Source organism: Rhineura floridana, chromosome 22 (assembly GCF_030035675.1).
Source record: "Rhineura floridana isolate rRhiFlo1 chromosome 22, rRhiFlo1.hap2, whole genome shotgun sequence".
Lineage (NCBI taxonomy): Eukaryota > Metazoa > Chordata > Lepidosauria > Squamata > Rhineuridae > Rhineura > Rhineura floridana.
The window spans coordinates 4,647,285-4,665,101 of NC_084501.1; the positions used below are offsets into that span (position 1 = coordinate 4,647,285).

Below are 17,817 nucleotides of genomic sequence, written 5' to 3' on the forward strand. Positions count from 1 at the left end.
CTGTGCTGGATGGGGTTACACTCCCCCTGAAGACACAGGTTCGCAGTTTGGGTGTGCTCCTGGACTCTGCTCTGAACTTGGAGGCCCAGGTCTTGGCCGTGGCCAGGAGTGCCTTTGCCCATTTAAGACTAGTGCGCCAGCTGCGCCCTTTCCTGGAAATGCCTGATTTGACTATGGTGATGCATGCCTTAGTTACATCCCCTTTAGACTACTGTAACGTGCTCTACGTGGGGCTGCCTTTGAAGACTGTTCGGAAACTTATACTGGTCCAAAGAGCTGCACCCAGTGTATTAACAGGGGCTGGTTACAGGGACCATACAACTCCCTTGTTACAACAGCTCCACTGGCTGCCGGTTTGTTTCCGGTCACAATTCAAAGTGCTGGTTTTGACCTTTAAAGCCCTATACTGCCCAGGTCCAGGCTATTTGTCAGACCGTATCTCCCTATACGAGCCTGCCCGGGCCCTGAGATCTTCAGGAGAGGTCCTTCTCTCAGTCCCAACACCCTCGCAGGTGCGATTGGTGGGGATGCGAGATAGGGCCTTCTCGGTGGCTGCTCCTAAGTTCTGGAACTCCCTTCCTAGGGAGGCACAAATGGCCCCCTCCTTGCCATCCTTCCGTCGGCAAGTAAAGACTTTTTTATTCCGACAGGCTTTTGGGATAGAAGGTGTTTAGGATTGGGCTTTACAAGGCTTGTTTTATTGTTTTATATTATTATCTGTATTATTTTAAATTGTTTTTAGATTTTTAAGTGCCTTTTACGGTGTTAAGGTTATGCATAGTTTAATTGTATTTTAATTGTATGTTTTTCTATGTTTTTAACTACATGTAGTTTTATTTGTAAGCCGCCCTTTGGAAAAATAAAGTTTCAATTCAATTGTCTTCTTGCATTTCTTTTGCCAGAGTTTGTGTTCCTTTTTGTTTTCTTCATTTGGACAAGACTTCCATTTTCTGAAGGAAGACTTTTTGCCTCTAAGAGCTTCCTTGACTTTGCTGGTTAACCATGCTGGCATCTTCTTGGCCCTGGCGGTACCTTTTCTGATCTGCGGTATGCACTCCAGTTGAGCTTCTAATATAGTGTTTTTAAACAAGACAAACGAAAGCTCTATGCCTCATATTCATTTTTATACTTCCAGTGAATTGCAGCCTATAAACAGCCTGCAGTGTGCACAACCTTGGCCGATAGCAACTGTGTTTTTTAGGGAGGTTGCAAAACAATGTGTTGCTTTTGTTCTTAATTTCTCAGTTATTTTGATGACTTGTCACGACAGAAGCACCAGTCTCGAGAAGCGAGGCTTGATTTCCTGAGCTGGAATGACATCCAGGCTTCAGTGAACAGTGTAAACGCCTTCGTCCAAGAAGAAAATGAGAGTAAGTTGCCTTCAAACACCAAAACATTTTCAGTTTTGATCTTACTGGGGTAAATGTGAAATAGTAACAGGAATCCCAACAGAAGGACCGTAGCTCTGTGGTCCTGGGTTCAATCCTTGGCATCTCCAAGTAGGCCCGGGAAAAGACTCCTGGTTTGCACGTCACTTTAAACCATGGTTAAACTGAACCTTGGTTAAGCTAAATTCTGGTTTGAATGTGACTGCACGGTTGACTAGGGCTGAAATCCCAGCTGCTCTGCTCCTGCTGAGAGTGAAGCTGTTATCTGGCTTAGCATTACATCTGAACCCAGGCTCTTGGTTTGTTTCTCCCTGAACCACGAGCCTGGGTTCAGATGTAACGCTAAGCTAGACCGTTATTGTTTTCCGGCAGCAGCAGGGGAGGAGCAAAGTGCCTGTGATTTCAACAGTGTGCACTTGGATGCTATGCATTCACATTCGAGCCATAGTTTAGTTTAATGATGGTTTACAGTGACGTGCAAATGAGGCTAAAGTAGACAGCACTGGGCAAGATGGACCAGGGGTTTGACTCAGTATAAGGCAGTGTCCAAAGGTCCTAAATCCAGCCCTCAAAGGCTTCCCATACAGCGCCTGGCTTAACCCCAACCTCCACACTGCCACCACCTCCAAATTATGTCCCTTGGCTGCCTTCTCTCAAGTGAGACGTGGCCAAAGGGTAAATCCCTCATGCCATGTGAAAAATTAAAGCATCTCCCAGCATTGTTATGCTGCCCAGTCTAAGATCCAAGGAAAGGAGGAGCTGGCGTGCCTCTAGGAGGAGCCTCTGCCAAAGTTCTGCTGTTGGGCCTTGGTCAGCTGCAAATACGATGCTGCCTGTCGTCTGTCTGCTGGAGATGTAAGAGCACTCAGGAACTCTTTGGTGGGACTGGAAGCTGGCTCAGGTGACCAGTTTTGTTCCCTGCAGGAAAGCATCTGAGAACCGGGATCTTCTCTTATTCACCCTTTTCTCAGGAGATGGTTCTCGGACAGGGATAGGGAATCTCTGGCCAAGAGGCCAAATGTGGCCCTCCAGAGCCCTCTCTGTTTGGCCCTTGGGACTCTCCCGAGGCCACCTGCTCCCCTCCTTGGCCCTGCTTTGCTCCCTCCTCGGGTGTTTTTGCCTGGCTAGTGCATGTCCTTGAACCCTTATGATGCCTTTTCTTGTCTGGATGGAAACGAGTCTAGCGTACACAGGTAAAATCCACATTAGTTGCTCTGCCCACTTTTGCCTCTGGCCCTGCCCATGTGGCCCCTGAAAGCTTGCCCAGAAGGGAATGTGGGCCTCAAACTGAAACAAAGTTCCCTCTCCCTGTTCTAGTGCCCAAACTGCATCCCTCGGGTTCCTTGCTCTTAGGGTTTGGGGGGAGGCTTCCTTCCACCATTGTCAATGCTCAGAGTGTGCCCCTTGGTGGTTGTGGTGGATGTCCTTGTAGGATATGTGTGAGGGGCATGGAAAAGCACAGAGAAAGCCAAAGATCAGTTGCATCAAAAGTCAAATAGAAGCCAGCAGTCCTATGCATTGGCTCATCAAGGACTCTTAAGCCTCACCCTTGCCGCTTTTTTAGGACTGTGAATGCGGCAGGAAGGTTCAAACATCTGGCAGGCTGCTGATCTGCAAATCCTTCCAGATTTTGGCTACTGTGTCTTGGCACTGAGCTCAGCATATCCACTATCCCATTTCTCCTGAAATCTCCTTTTCCTCCCCAGAGATCCTTGCCATCCGACTGATCAATGAGGCTCTGGATCAGACCAGCCCAGAGAAAACCCTTAGAGCCCTGCTGCTTCCTTCTGCCGGCCTCTGTGATGTGACACTCCCTGTCGCAATGCATTACCACGACGTTTTAACCTGCATGCGGAAGCGGAAAGCCCAGGTAGGAAAGGGAGGAAGAGGAGGAGGAAGTTTGGGTTTGGAATGCCTGGAATTTCATCTTCAGAATTGGCCAAGTGTCTATTTATGGCCAGTCTGCTGTGAGTGCTTCAATATCCTCTAAATTGTTGGAAGGAATAATTGGATCTTCACAGAAAACCCAAACCCATAACTATTGTTTACAAATATTTGTTGGAGGCTTGTGAAGATCATCAATTTAGAAGAGAATGGAACAGGGCGTTTGAATGTACTATGCACCCTGAACAATGGAAAATTGCCTTAGAATCCATACATAATGGTTTCTTTAGATTTAAAATGGAGATAGATTCAGCGAAAGTTGATATTTTGGGAATATCACTGTATGAAGGCATTGTTCAGCTCAGATAGATGCTGGAGAGTGTAATGCTGGAAATGCCTCATTAAGGCATATTATGAGGGCTCGTCCAGTGATATTTTTTTTTGGCCTGAAGTTGTCCGTATCAATCTTGTACTGGTGAAATCTTTGATATTTCTGGATGTTCATTGACTTTTAAAATATCCTGCAAAATGGGGATTAATAGCAGAACAATAAAAATGGATCTTATGAGCCCTTGTGGTCTTTTGATCTTTTCTGGACTTAGGTGACTGGGGACACTGGAGTCGTGCTATGGTGGGAAGAGATCCAGGAGGGCGTCTCCAAGGCGAACCACGACACTGAAGCTGCAAAGAGAAGTACGGGTGTCATCTAGCTAAATTGGAGCTGCAGACCTAAAGGGTGATCCTGACAGGCATGAGCAAAGGAGACGGGAGAAGGCTCACGGGCAGGGGATGCTGGTGTCGATCCTTATTTCACTCCCACGAGATGTAGCAATGAGCACCAGCTTGGACGGCTTTAAGAGAGGATTAGACAAGTTCATGGAGGAGGCAACTATATTGGCTACCAGCCACGATGGCTATGCTCTGCCTCCATAGTCGGAAGCCGTATGCTTGAATACCAGTTTCTGGAAACCGCAGGAGGGGAGAGTTGCTGTTGCACTCATAGAATCATAGCATCATAGAATAGTATGTTGGAAGGGGCTTATAAGGCCGTCGAGTCCTGCACTCTGGGACGATCGAGAAGAGATCCCGGCCCTCCTCTAAGTGACAACCTATATGGCTGTATTGGCTAGGGCTGATGCGAGCCGTAGCCCACAATGGCTGGGTTTGCCATTTTGCTGATGGGAGATGCCCAAAGTTTTGGACTACAAATCCCATCAGCCCCAGCATCGTACAGACCTGCTGCCTGGGTGTGTAGAATCATAGAATAGTAGAGTTGGAAGGGGCCTGTAAGGCCATCAAGTCCAACCCCCTGCTCAATGCAGGGATCCAAATCAAAGCAGTCCTGACAGATGGCGGTCCAGCTGCCCCTTGAATGCCTCCAGTGTCGGAGAGCCCACTACATCTCTAGGTCACTGGTTCCATTGTCGTATGGCTCTAACAGTGAGGACGCTTTTCCTGATGTCCAGTCGAAATCTGGCATCCTGCAACTTGAGCCCATTATTCCGTGTCCTGCACTCAGGTTCTGCTTGTAGGCTTCCGGATGGCCATTGTGCAAATAGAGTGCTGGATTAGATGGGCTTTTGGCCTGATCCAGCTGCCAGGCATTACTCACATTCTTATGCTTATTCACACTTTGGTACCCCATTCTGGATCTTTTTTTTTTTAAGAAATGTTTTAAATAAGTAAATTAATATAGTTTTCTAATCCCTATGCAGTTTGGGCTTGCAGACTTGGAGCCTCAGGTGGTTCCTTGAACCTTGCTTCTTAATCTCTCTGATTTGTTTTCCCTCCTCTTCTGTCCTGCAGTGGCTCTGGGCATTGCTGCCATTAATCAAGCGATCAAGGAAGGGAATGCTTTGCAAACAGCCAGAGTCTTGCGTAACCCGGATGTCTCTCTCTGTGGCGTGGTGATGGAATGTGCTGCAACTTACCAGACGCAGCTGAGTGCCCTCATGGCTGCCAGAAAAAAACCAGGTAAAGGTGGGGTACGTTGCCCCTTCTCCCTGGTATCCTCAAATTCAAGGATGTTAAAACTTGCACTTTATTACAACAGTGTTTCTGTTGGGTCTTTATATTTATTTATTCATTTATAAAAATTTAACCTCTAGGAAACTCTAAAATACCCTGGATCCTGCACAAGCTGAAGGACGGAACAGGTTATTACTTCAGCCTGCAGACCTTTGAAGGCTCCTGGGACCAGCCTTCTCCCTGTGCCCTTAATACAATGCATCTCAGTCGAGAGGAAATCCAGGTAGGGGCCTGCCAGTGAGCTAAGAAGCCAAAATAACAACCGGGGGGGGGACCCCACCTGCATTGTACATTGCTTCCATGATTGCTTAGCAACTGCTAAGAAGTTCGGTCCCCAAAACTTGTAAAATGTTCACTATTACTCCACCACCCTTCCTCTCTGGAGTGGCATCGTGCTTTGTTAAAAGGCGGAAGCAGCCTACAGGTATGGCAAGTGAGACCTTGGCTCTCCGTTCCATCACTCGTGAGCCACAGCCACAGTCACAGTCTGTTTACCATATTGCCTTAATACCCAATGAGCCATCAGCCATTGTAAAATGTTCACTATTACTCCACCACCCTTCCTCTCTGGAGTGGCATCGTGCTTTGTTAAAAGGCGGAAGCAGCCTACAGGTATGGCAAGTGAGACCTTGGCTCTCCGTTCCATCACTCGTGAGCCACAGCCACAGTCACAGTCTGTTTACCATATTGCCTTAATACCCAATGAGCCATCAGCCATGCCCCCCCCCCCCCAGAAGTGCTTTATAAATACAGGAGATCATGCCCTTCATAGCATGTCCTTCTCTAACACACAGTGGCTCCTACCAGGTAAGAGCTCTCCCCCCTTTTCCAGATCTCAGCAGCTTATGTGCAAAAGAGCAAACTTTATATTTTTGAAACTATCACTGCCTCAAAGAATTCAGAAATTGAAGGAACTCCTCCTGCAAAAAGGGGTATTCTTCCTTATAGATCCCTAACTCAATAGATCCGCTCAGGACCCCATCCTGGAATTGGTAATAGCCTGCCTAAAAAGCTCTCATGTTCTGGGGTGGGGGAGGGAAGGGGCCAGGGTTTTTACCCATTTGCCCCCATGTTTTCATCGTAGCTTTCAGGAAGGGATTTTCCCTACATCCTGGAGACCGGTCTCGTTTTGGTACCGAAACGGCCGGGTGCACAGTCCAAAAGGTTTGGAGAACAGCTCCACTCCCACCCAAGAGATCAAAAAGGTGCCCCTGATTATATGTATCATCTGTTTGTGGCAATTGGACAGTAAATATGACAACCCCATCCCTCCATATCATCTGTGGTGATATATAAAGACATCCTGACTATCCTAGTACATTTTCCCCCATTTACAAATTGTTCCATTTTCCTCTGCGTTTTTTAAACTGTACATCAGATAACTCAATTGGTAACACTTGAAATATGAACAACAATTTAGGTAAAACATACATTTTAACGGCAACATTTTTACCAAGCCATGACAATGGTAAGTGATGCCAGAACTCTATTTCCTTTGCCAACTTATCCATAATTCTCTATTTCATTTGCTTCCAATTCTTGGTAATTTTTAAGCCTGAATAATGAATCCCCATGGCACAACTGCAGTCCCAGTCTATCCTGCAGCCTTTTTCGAGTCCTTGCTGGGGTATTGAGACACATCATCTTAGATTTTGCCCAGTTTATTAAAATTGTTGACAGTAGACTGAATGGGTGACAAAGCATCACAAGCATTGCTTAACAACAGTAAACTGTTGTCTGCAAATAAACTGATGGTGTGCCTCTCCCCTACTCCCGCCACCAGGAATCCCCTTTATTTCAATGGAGGAGTGAATCTGGATTGCCAAAACTTCTATAACAAGTGCAAAGAGCTGTGGTCCGAAGGCACATGAGGCCGACACTCTACTGAAGCTAAGCAGGGTCAGGTCTGGTCAGTGCGTGGATGGGAGACTGCCTGGGAACCATATGTAAGCCCCCTTGGGTTTCTGGCATGGAAAGGAAGGCAGGGTAGAAATGTAATGAATAATAAATAAAATACAATAAAGAGCAGGGGTAATAAGGGAAATCGCTGCTGTGTGCCTGGAATGGCAGACAGAGAGGAATTGTGTCCATCAACTTGTGCTTGCACTTTCGAGGCAGAGTAGAAACTCTACTCTCAGTCTTCCTACCACACTCCATCTTATGCACCAACTTCTTGAGAAATGGCCAGTCCACCCTGTCAAATGCCTTGAAGTGGTTGGGAGTGCTTTCTCATTTGCCATATAAATTACATTCAAGATCCGCCTAATAGAGTAAGCTATTTGTTTCCTGGAGGATAAAGCCTGTTTTGATTCGGGTTGACAAGTGAAGCAATAAACACCTTGTCAGCCTTTTGACCATTACAGAAGTGAAAAGCTTAATGTCCAAATAAATGGTTGAAGTGGGATGATAAGAACCAAGGTGGACTGGATCCTTGTCAAGTTTAAGCAGGACTGCTATCCTCAAATCTTTCTACGAGTCTAGAATACCTCCTTTGTCCAAGACGGTACTAAACAATTTGTAGAGCTGGGGTAGGAACCGATTCTGAAAGGATTTATAAAATTCTCCAGATCTATGCCAGAAGATTTTCCATTTTCCTCTCTTTTTATTACTTATCTGACGTTCTTATGACACCCCCACCTCTCTCTCTGCTACAGGGCACCATAGTCAGGGTGACAGCCGCACATGACCGGGAATGCCTGTGGAAAGCCCATGCCAGGCTGGTCATGCAGCTGCAGGCTCGGATGAGGGGCTTCCTTGCCCGCCAGGAGTTTGCCGCCCGGCGGCACTTACGGTCAGAGCAGGTGCCAGCGGCTGTCAAAATTCAGGTAGGATGCAGCAGATGTATTGGGAAGTCCTGATTCAGAACTTGAAAAATTGTGTTCTGTGTTTCTGGGTGGTGGTTGTCGTTTTAAATAAAACTATAGTTTTTGATCGCTTTACATTGTATTTTAATGTTTTGTTTTTGCTTTGCGAGTTGCCCAGAGATGTTTTGTGATGGGGCAGCTATGCATATGTAGTCAATAATGGGTCGTATTCAATTCTAGTTCTACTCAGAGTAGACCCATTAGACGTTAATGGACATGACTAATTTACATTCATTACTTTCAATGTCCCTGTTCTCCACATTCAAATGTTGTTCTCGCCGTGCACTTGCTACCCCCCCCAACGCTGTTGCTGTCTGTAGCATGTAGAGGGTTCCTAGGTTAAATGCCCAGATGTCACAGCTGGGAAGGGCTATAGCTCATGGGTTTGGTGCCATGGTCTTGGGAAAAGCTGAGGAAAGCCCTCTTCCTGCCCCAGATACCCACTGGGCTAGGAGAGCAGTGGCTGAGACAGGATTTGAACCCAAGGCATCCCAGCTCCTGTCCTACACTAGTTCCCATGCCATCTGCTCTCACAGGCTTATTGGCGTGGATACCGACAACGGAGAAGCTACCTGGAAAGGCTGTGGTATTGCCAGAAGAACACAGGCTCTGTAATCAAGGTATTTTATTTTTCAAAGAAAATTTTCATCAAGACCTGGGCAGGGTGCAACATAAAACAAATGATAAACAACCAAAGCAATAGCGGCATACCTGTCATGTTTTGAAGATAAGAGTCTGCTGGATCATCTAGTCCAGCATCCTCTTCTCACAGTGGCCAAGCAGGTGCCTCAGTGAGAAGCCCGCAAACAGGTTAGACAAGCGGAGAGTGTGGCACTCGTTTCCCCTGCCGTTTCCAGCACGTGGCGTTCAGAAGCCTCTGACCGTGGAGGCAGAGGATAGCCATCATGGCTGGTAGCCACGGATAACCTTCTCCTCCTTTGCTTCTGGCTGCCACCCATTCCAAGGCACACTTTGGCGACTCCCTGACACACCCTTTATGCCCTCAAAGTGCCACACAGTACATAAAATGTCAACCCAGCAGCATTTATATTGGCTATTATAGCATAGCAGTTGGCTGAGAAGTGGGGAGGCAAGGGGGTGGGTCAAAGCAGCTGCCTCTCAAGCGAAGCAGGGCATTTTAAGAGAGAGAGACAGAGAGGGGGGAGAAGCATGTCTTTGCTTCTTCCTGGCCCATCAGATGCAAATGATCTTGTGTCATTGGTGCCATTTCTGTTGCTGTGTTCAGATTCAAGCCTGGGTACGGATGTGGCATGCACGCAGGCAGTATCTAGAGCGACTGCGCTACTTCAAGAAGAATGTGAGTATTTTTTCATACCTGTGCACCAAGTGCTGTAAAATTGCCTGGTTGGATCACACCAAAGGCCCACTGAAGCCTGTTTCTAACAGTGATCAGCCAGATGTTTCTAGGAAGTCTGCAGGCATGAAGCCTATTCTCTGTTGTTGCTCCCTGGTATCTGACTCTTCAGGGTATAAGGCTCCTGAACATGGAAGTTTCATTCTTGTCATGATGGCTAAACGGCTTCAATAGACGTATCCTCCACAATTATCATCATCATCATCATCATCATCAATAATAATAATAATAATAATAATAATAGATTTCTTACCTGCCCTTCCCCATAAGGTCCCAGGGTGGGTTAAAACAATATAAAAATATAATATTAAATAAACTCTCAGGGGTCTTGGGATAATGAAAAAAGAATGTTAAAGATGAGCTCCCTTTCCTATTTGTTTTGAACTTATTTTCCTTGAGCTTAAGATAAAATTCGGATTCTGAGGCCCTTCTTCATGTGACCCCTCCGAGGGAGGTGCAGAGAGTGAAGACATGGGAGCGTGCCTTCTCAGTGGTGCCCCCCCCACTTATAGAATGCGCTCTTGAGGGAGACCACGCCTGCACCATCAATATCTATTTTTAGACACTAGGCAAAAACATGTCTCCCAGGCATCTGGCTCCTAATTTTGGAGGCCTTTTAGAGGGATCTTGATGTCTTTTTTTGGGGGGGGGTGTTGTTCCACCACAGTTACATTTATGTATTTTTAAAGTTTTTATTTTAAGTTTTTATACTGGTTTTAACATTTTTGTTGATTGTAAGTCACTTTGGATTCATTTTTGTGAAGAAAAGCCACTGAACAAACTTTATAAATAAATAAATAAATAAAATCAATAAAGTTACCCTTCCTTTAGAATCCTTTCAAAGTAATTGTGTTTTGAAGTTTTACCATTTATAAATTAACTTAAATTTATCCACGTAACAGACTGGTTACATGCTAGACTAATTTTGTGAGGGTGGGTGGTGATGAATCATTTAATTGGTTTGCAGCTCTCTTTGTGACCCGGTTCGTCGGACCTAATTCGAGCCCTGTGCATGCCTCACTTGTACGCAGGGCAATGCTGAGTTCATTTGGGAGAAAGGCTACGCTCCCCCACCCAACATCACATCTGCTTGCTTTCATTATGGCGCATTGGGTGAGGTTGTTCACAAAGAAGCTCCAATTTGTGAGCTCCTGCTTGCGTGCAAGGGCCCTGCAAGGTCAGGACACCTTCACAACCAGGTGTCCCAATCCCATGGAACTTTTTGTGTGAGCAGGAACTCATGCTTTGGAGTTGCTTTGCAGACATTCTTGTGCAATGCGTGGTCATGGAAGGAGGCAGATGTGATGTTGGGGCAGAGCTTGGAAAAGTTACTTTTTTTGAACTACAACTCCCATCAGCCCAATCCAGTGGCCATGCTGGCTGGGGCTGATGGGAGTTGTAGTTCAAAAAAGTAACTTTTCCAAGCTCTGTTTGGGGGCAGGGTGAAAAGTGCCCCACTGCTCGTAAGAGGCAGTTCCTGAATAGCATGTGCATAGGTCTTCTGTGTGACCCGTCATATCCTGTGTGGTGCAACATGACCTAGCTCTCCCTGTGCCATAAGTTTCAATAAACCCACCATGTCCTGATTTTACAGTTGCTGTTTGCCTTGGGGATGTGTCCAGATCCCTTTTTCTCCCCCGTTCCAATTGCTTTCTCTTGTTCTGCATCCCTCGCCAGGTTAAGGCCATAATTAAAATCCAAGCATTTGTAAGAGCTAATAAGGCACGGGAAGATTACAGGATGTTGGGTAAGTACCTACATTTCATGCAGGAGTCTGGCTGGCATGTAACACCTAAGCCATGGTTTGTTTAACCAAACCTTGAGTTAGCCGTGGGTTGTCCTACAGCCAAACAAACCATGGTCTGTTTCTTCAAAGCTTGGCTTGTTCTCCAGCTCCTTGTGCCTTTGTAGCTTGGAGCATGGTGGCCTTTATTGCTGTCTTTTAATGGATATTTATGTAAACTGCTTAGAGATTTATTTTGATTAAGCAATATATAAATCGTGTTAAATAAATAAAACCTCTCCCTGGCTCCAGAACCAAAACCGCAAGCCACAGCCTTGCTCTCCAACTTTTTGGGAGGAGTGCTGGGGCTTGTCTTTGCTTCCAAGGAGCCTTGGAACTGCAGAATGAATGCTGGGATGATTCCACTTTCCTTCTCCAGCTCCAGTATGCAAGGAATATGGTGAGTCGTTGTGTGGGCTACTGGAGTTGTGGGGCCCTGTTTTCATGTGACGTACATGGACAAAATATACTATTCTGAAACTGACTAATCTCGCTGTCTCCCTTGCTCCCAGTGCACAGTGGGAACCCCCCGCTCAGCATCGTCCGGGGTTTTGCCCATCTGCTGGAACGCAGCCAGCAAGACTACTGGGAGGAACTGGAGCTGCTAGATCTCCAGGAGAGTGTGGTGAGAGGAATCCGGTCCAACCAGCAGCTGGAGACTGACCTCAATCTCATGGACATCAAAATTGGGTTGCTGGTCAAGAACAGGATCACCCTCCAGGTTAGAAGAGGTAGATCTAGGGTTGGTGCCGATGTCAGAGGCGCCTGGCATGGTGCCAGCGGTGGATCCCCACCCCAACACCCAGACACATCACCCCAATGTAACCACACACACGTGTGTGTGGCTCCTCACTGAGTCTCTGAGTGGATTTCATAGATCTGTGGACTGGGGCATTGTATCTTGGGTAAATAAAACTACAGGTGCTGGCATATCTCTGAAATGGCCACCTGGGCTCTCCCAAAGCTGGGCTCCCACCTTTACTCAGTGTTCCCTGCCTTGTTTGGCTGTGGGGGGCTTTTGTGATCTCCAAGGGCATGTTCTAGAGCAACCTTCATCAATCTGGTGCCCTCCAGACGTTTTGGACTACAACTCCCATCAGTCCTGGCCACTGGCTGGGGCTGGTGGTCCAAAATGCCCGGAGGGTACCAGATTGACAGAAGCTGTTGTTAGAGCAATGGCGTTTTGCTTCTACTCCAGTCACCTTTGTTTCCAAATGGATAGGTTGCGCTGTGGACCAGATAAAGCTCTGCAAATGGTCCAGCTCCCACTTTTGTTTTTAAAAGGCTGTTGCCATTTAATCCATGATCTACTTGGCTGATCTGGTTGCAGCCCAATTTCTATCAAACCCAGAGCGATACTAGTTCAGGTTCAGAACAGAGGAAAGTTTGCTCTCCGTTGATGCTCTGCAAAACAAGGTGGCAAAGGTTTGTGTATCTGTGCATGCTTGTGTGTTAACTCTTCTGCTCCTTGGCAGGAGGTAGTCTCTCACTGCAAGAAGCTGACGAAGAAGAACAAGGAGCAGCTCTCTGATCTGATGGGCCGGAGCAAAGAGCAAGGGCTGAAGGCGCTCAGCAAGGAGAAACGGAAGACCCTGGAGGCATATCAGCACCTCTTCTACCAACTGCAAGTCAGTCAGCATCTTCCTAGATAACGTGCAAGGCAATAATTAACATTGTTGGTTCTCTGGCTTCTGTTTTTACGCCATTAGGATCTTGGATTTATGTCATGCATGCATTGTGTGGCGAAGTGGTTAAGGTGTTGGACTATGACCTGGGAGAGCAGGGTTCGAATCCCCACACAGCCATGAAGCTGACTGGGTAACCTTGGGCCAGTCACTGCCTCTCAGCCTCATGAAAACCCTCTTCATAGGGTCGCCATAAGTCGGGATCGACTTTAAGGGAGTACACACACACATGTCATTCTTACAATCAGGTCTGTTTGCATGCACAGAATCCAACAATAGTTATATTTGATTCTAGAGTTTAGCATCCTGAGAACCTTGGTGTTCTCTCTCTTCCCCTCTATCTCTCTTTTTTTTTTAAGGAAAGTAAACTTCTAGTCGATACGGCTGTGAAGATGGCCAATCTCTGGTAATTTCCAAAACTAGAAGAAGGGGCTGAGTTTGATTTATTTTTATTTTTTTAAAAAAAATCTTTTTCAACGGACAGGGCTTTAGACTCCTTCTCCCTCAGTATGATTAGAAGCGGTGCAATTACATTTTCGTAAGAAGAGCCCTGCTACTTCAGGCAGTGATGGCTCGGTGTCTAGTCCAGCATCCCGTTTTCTGTGTGTGCTGAGCCAGAAGCATCTGCAAAGCTGGTCGGCTGATTCTGAAGGCTCACCTCTCTTATAATTTTAGTCCCTGAGCAATGGGTATTTTATTTTGTTTAAATGTATAGTCTGCCTTTCACCATTCGGTGGCAGGGTGGGTTACCACATCATAGAATCCTAGAATTGTAGACAGGGCTGTGGAGTCGGTACGCCAGACCTTCGACTCCGACTCCTCTATTTTTCTATTGTCCGACTCCTTCATAAATGGCAAATGTATATCAACTAGTAATAACACATTTACTGTAGTAAAATGGTAGCACGAGGCATTCCATCATCACCACGTGAATCCAGAGCTTGGAAAAGTTACTTTTTTGAACTACAACTCCCACGAGCCCAATCCCTGGGGCTGATGGGAGTTGTAGTTTAAAAAAGTAACTTTTCCAAGCTCTGGATTCACGTGGTGGTGATGAAATGCCTTGTGCTACCACTTCACTACAGTAAATGTGTTATTACTAGTTGATATACATTTGCCATTTATGAAGGAGTCGGAGTCGGTACATTTCTACCGACTCCGACTCCACCCAAAATTGCTTCCAACTCCACGACTCCGACTCCACAGCCCTGATTGTAGAGTTGGAAGGGGCCTATGAGGCCATCAAGTCCAACCCCCTTAATTGTATATTTTTGTATGTGTTTTACCTATGTGTAGTTTTTATTTGTAAGCCGCCCTGAGTTCCAGTTTTGGAAAAAAGGCGGGGTAATAAATAAATAATAATAATAATAATAATAATAATGCAGGAATCCAAGTTAAAGCATCCCTGACCGGTGGCTGTCCAGCTGCCTCTTGAATGCCTCCAGTGTTGCAGAGCCCACCACCTGCCTAGGTCATTGGTTCTGCTGACGTAGTGCTCTAACAGTCAGGAAGTGCTTCCTGATGTTCAGTCGAAATCTGGCCTCCTGTCACTTGAGCCCAGTATTCTGGGTCCTGTGCTCTGGGATGATTGAGAAGAGATCCTGGCCCTTCTCCTTTGTGTGACAACCTTTCAAGTACTTGAAGAGAGCTATCATATCTCTCTTCAGTCTTCTCTTCTCAAGGCTCAATCAATCAATCAAATTTATTACGGTCATGGACCAGCAAGCTTCTCAAGGCTAAACATACCCAGCTGTTTCAGTCTCTCCTCATAGGGCTTTGATTCTAGTCCACTGATCATCCTGGTTGCCTTCCTCTGAACCTGTTCCAGTTTGGTACAAACAAGAAATATAATCATTAGCTACAAACTAAAACCGTCTTGCTTGCCACGTTTCTTGCATCTGAAAACAGTATAGCCAACAGTGGGAACTATTTAGTATGTGGCTTGCCAGCTTACCGGTGTAGCTTCTACAGAAGGTTTCTCCTGTTATCAAGGTTCATGCAAGTGCTATGTTTGAGAACTTCCACTCATCTCTGGTTCATAATACGGCTGTTCATACATTACACTGAACAGAGGTACAACTGGTCTTTACATATGTGGAAGTGTTGGTGTGAAAGAGTGCACAGTTATTTATTTGTATAGCTCAGCAATTATGTTCACAGGGCCGTTTTATCCAGCATTAGGCATACTCGGAGTAGACCCACTGGAATTAATGGGCACGACTAACTTAGGCACATTAATTTCAGTGGATCTATTCTAAGAACATAAGAAAGACCTGCTGTATCAGGCCAGGGGCCCATCTAGTCCAGCATCCTGTTCTGACAGGTGCCAATGGGAAGCCCCAATGGGAAGCCCAAAAGCACAAGAGTACTCCCCCCCCCTCCCCCGCCGTTGGCAGTTTCCAGCAACTGGTATTCTGAATAGGACTTAGTGGGTAACAGCTCACAGACTGTACACTCATTGAACATTGCATGTGCATTAATGTACGACTATCTAAACTACTATGTTCAACTATCTGAGTACACAGATTGTACCCTTGCTCACCATAACATGTGAACACCCCTAAGGATTCTCTCTCCTCTTCCTTCTACCAAGAACCCACTACTAAGCAGTGAGGTACTGGCAGTGGGCAGAAGAGAGGATGAGTTTTTGTTGGTAATTTATTTTAATTTATTTATTTTATTCTTGGATTTATTAGTCGCCCATCTGGCTGGTTACCCAGCCACTCTGGGCGACGTACAAAACAGAATGATACATTAGACATTAAGCATACCATAAGCATTAAAATATTAAAACATACAGTAAAAGTTTCAACCCATCCCAAAAGCCTGCCTGAAGAGCCAGGCCTTTAAAGTCCGGCGGAAGCTCATCATAGAGGGGGCATGTCGGAGATCATTTGGGAGGGAGTTCCATAGGGTGGGGGCCAATATTGAGAAAGTCCTCTCTCTGGTCCTCACCAGCCTAGCTGATTTAGCCGGTGGGATCGAGAGAAGGTCTTGAGAGGCTGATCTTGTCGAGCGGCATTCCTGACGGTGCTGGAGGCACTCCTTCAGATAAACTGGGCCCAAACCGTATAGGGTTTTAAAGGTCAAAACCAACACCTTGAATTGGGCCCGGTAAACAACCGGTAACCAATGTAACTCCTTCAAAACTGGAGTAATATGATCTTGTCGGCGGCTACCCTTGATCATACGAGCCGCCGCATTCTGTACCAGTTGCAATTTCCGGACCGTTTTCAAGGGTAACCCCACGTAGAGCGCATTACAGTAGTCTAGGCGAGAGGTGACCAGGGCATGTACCACCGGTGGGAGCAGATGGTTGGGAAGGTAGGGGCGCAGCCTCCGTATCAGATGCAGTTCATACAGCGCTGCCCTGCTCACAGCCGAGACTTGAGCCTCCATGGACAGCTGGAAGTCAAGAATGACCCCCAGGCTGCGGACCTGGTCCTTTAGGGGCAATCGTACCCCATTGAACACCAGGTCCACATCCCCCAGCCTTCGCTTGTCTCCCACAAACAGCACCTCGGTTTTGTCCGGATTCAGCTTCAGCTTGTTCCTTCCCATCCAGCCACTCACCGAGTCCAGGCACTTGGACATGGTTTCTACAGCCAACCTCGGTGTTTAATCTCAAACAGATTTTTGCATATGAAAACGTTATACCTTTCAGACTCACCCGGTTTATTTGGCCCGGCTGATCATGCAGATGCCCCAGAACAAGTCCACAAAGTTCATGGAGTCAGTGGTCTTCACCCTCTACAATTATGCCTCCAACGCCAGAGAGGCCTATCTCCTGCTCCAGCTCTTCAGAAGCGCCCTGCAAGAGGAGATCAAGTGAGTCCTTGGTCCTTGCTCCTCTCTTCCCCGGAAAGCTGCGGCTTCACTTTCCATGCCTGCTGATGGCGTTCTGCCCTTAATAAAGATGGCAGTCTCCCTTTTATAGGAACTGATTCAAATCACAGACCCGTCGAACCCCAGGATGCCCTATTCTGATTGGCAGCAGCTCTCCAGGGTCAAAGACTGCCCCCCTGGGGTCCCTTGACCTCAGCACCCTAAGGGGGTTCTTTGCTTCTGAGAACACTCCCAATTCCTTTGGGTCGCTGCTTCCCAGGCAAACTCTCCCTCTTTCCGGATTAGGATTATGGTAGAAACTGCCACCACCTCTTTTCTTAGCTTCGTACCCTGAGGAAGGGGACCTCAGAATGCTGACTGAGATGCTAGAGCAAACCTATTGTTATACTCTCTGCTCTAGGGCATTAACTCACACTAATCAACCATAGTCAGTAGCTCCAGCGATCGAGGACTGGGTTTTAGAGTCCTTAGCTCCAAGCAATACACACCATTAAGAAAAAGGTAATTTTATTTAAAAGAAAAGAAAAGTACATACAAAAAGAGTAGCCAATTGCTGTCAGCTGGGCTATAAGAGACACTTGGGCATAACAATAGTGAGAGATTCAAACAGGCAATAGCAAATGACAAACTTGCATCTATCCCTGCTCACGTCAGCAACACTTGGTTCCCAACAGTGTAACAGCAAGTCAGGCAGGTCCAGGAGGTAGAATTAAGAAACGGAGACGGGAGCAAAAATGGGAACAAAGAACTGAAGGACCACCCTTCCTTTTTATGGAGTTTTGCAGTCAACAGGGAGGGGGGCCCATTAGCCATCCTCGGCACCCCTGAGCACCTTCTTTGAAGATAAGGGGGGCTAGACAGACCCCCATCCTGATTTGCAATGCCCACTCTTCCTGACTTTGATCTCAGGAAGCAGATAAGAGATAACGGATAAGGTTCAGTTGCATCTTCCTGACATTTGTAA

The 17,817-nt window shown here is 46.5% G+C and overlaps 1 protein-coding gene across 3 annotated transcripts in view; it reads left to right on the forward strand.

Annotated features, from left to right (window-relative positions):
• The window catches only part of IQGAP3 (IQ motif containing GTPase activating protein 3), a 98,966-nt gene that overhangs the window by 43,835 nt on the left and 37,314 nt on the right, over nt 1–17,817 (forward strand). For all 3 annotated transcript variants that reach the window (XM_061605840.1, XM_061605838.1, XM_061605839.1), the window contains exons 14-25: nt 1,246–1,370; nt 3,095–3,258; nt 3,875–3,965; nt 5,079–5,246; nt 5,381–5,523; nt 7,955–8,125; nt 8,701–8,784; nt 9,411–9,482; nt 11,217–11,286; nt 11,835–12,043; nt 12,798–12,950; nt 16,672–16,835. In XM_061605840.1, the coding sequence (XP_061461824.1) occupies nt 1,246–1,370; nt 3,095–3,258; nt 3,875–3,965; nt 5,079–5,246; nt 5,381–5,523; nt 7,955–8,125; nt 8,701–8,784; nt 9,411–9,482; nt 11,217–11,286; nt 11,835–12,043; nt 12,798–12,950; nt 16,672–16,835 (1,614 nt within the window). The remainder of the gene's footprint in view (nt 1–1,245; nt 1,371–3,094; nt 3,259–3,874; nt 3,966–5,078; nt 5,247–5,380; nt 5,524–7,954; nt 8,126–8,700; nt 8,785–9,410; nt 9,483–11,216; nt 11,287–11,834; nt 12,044–12,797; nt 12,951–16,671; nt 16,836–17,817) is intronic.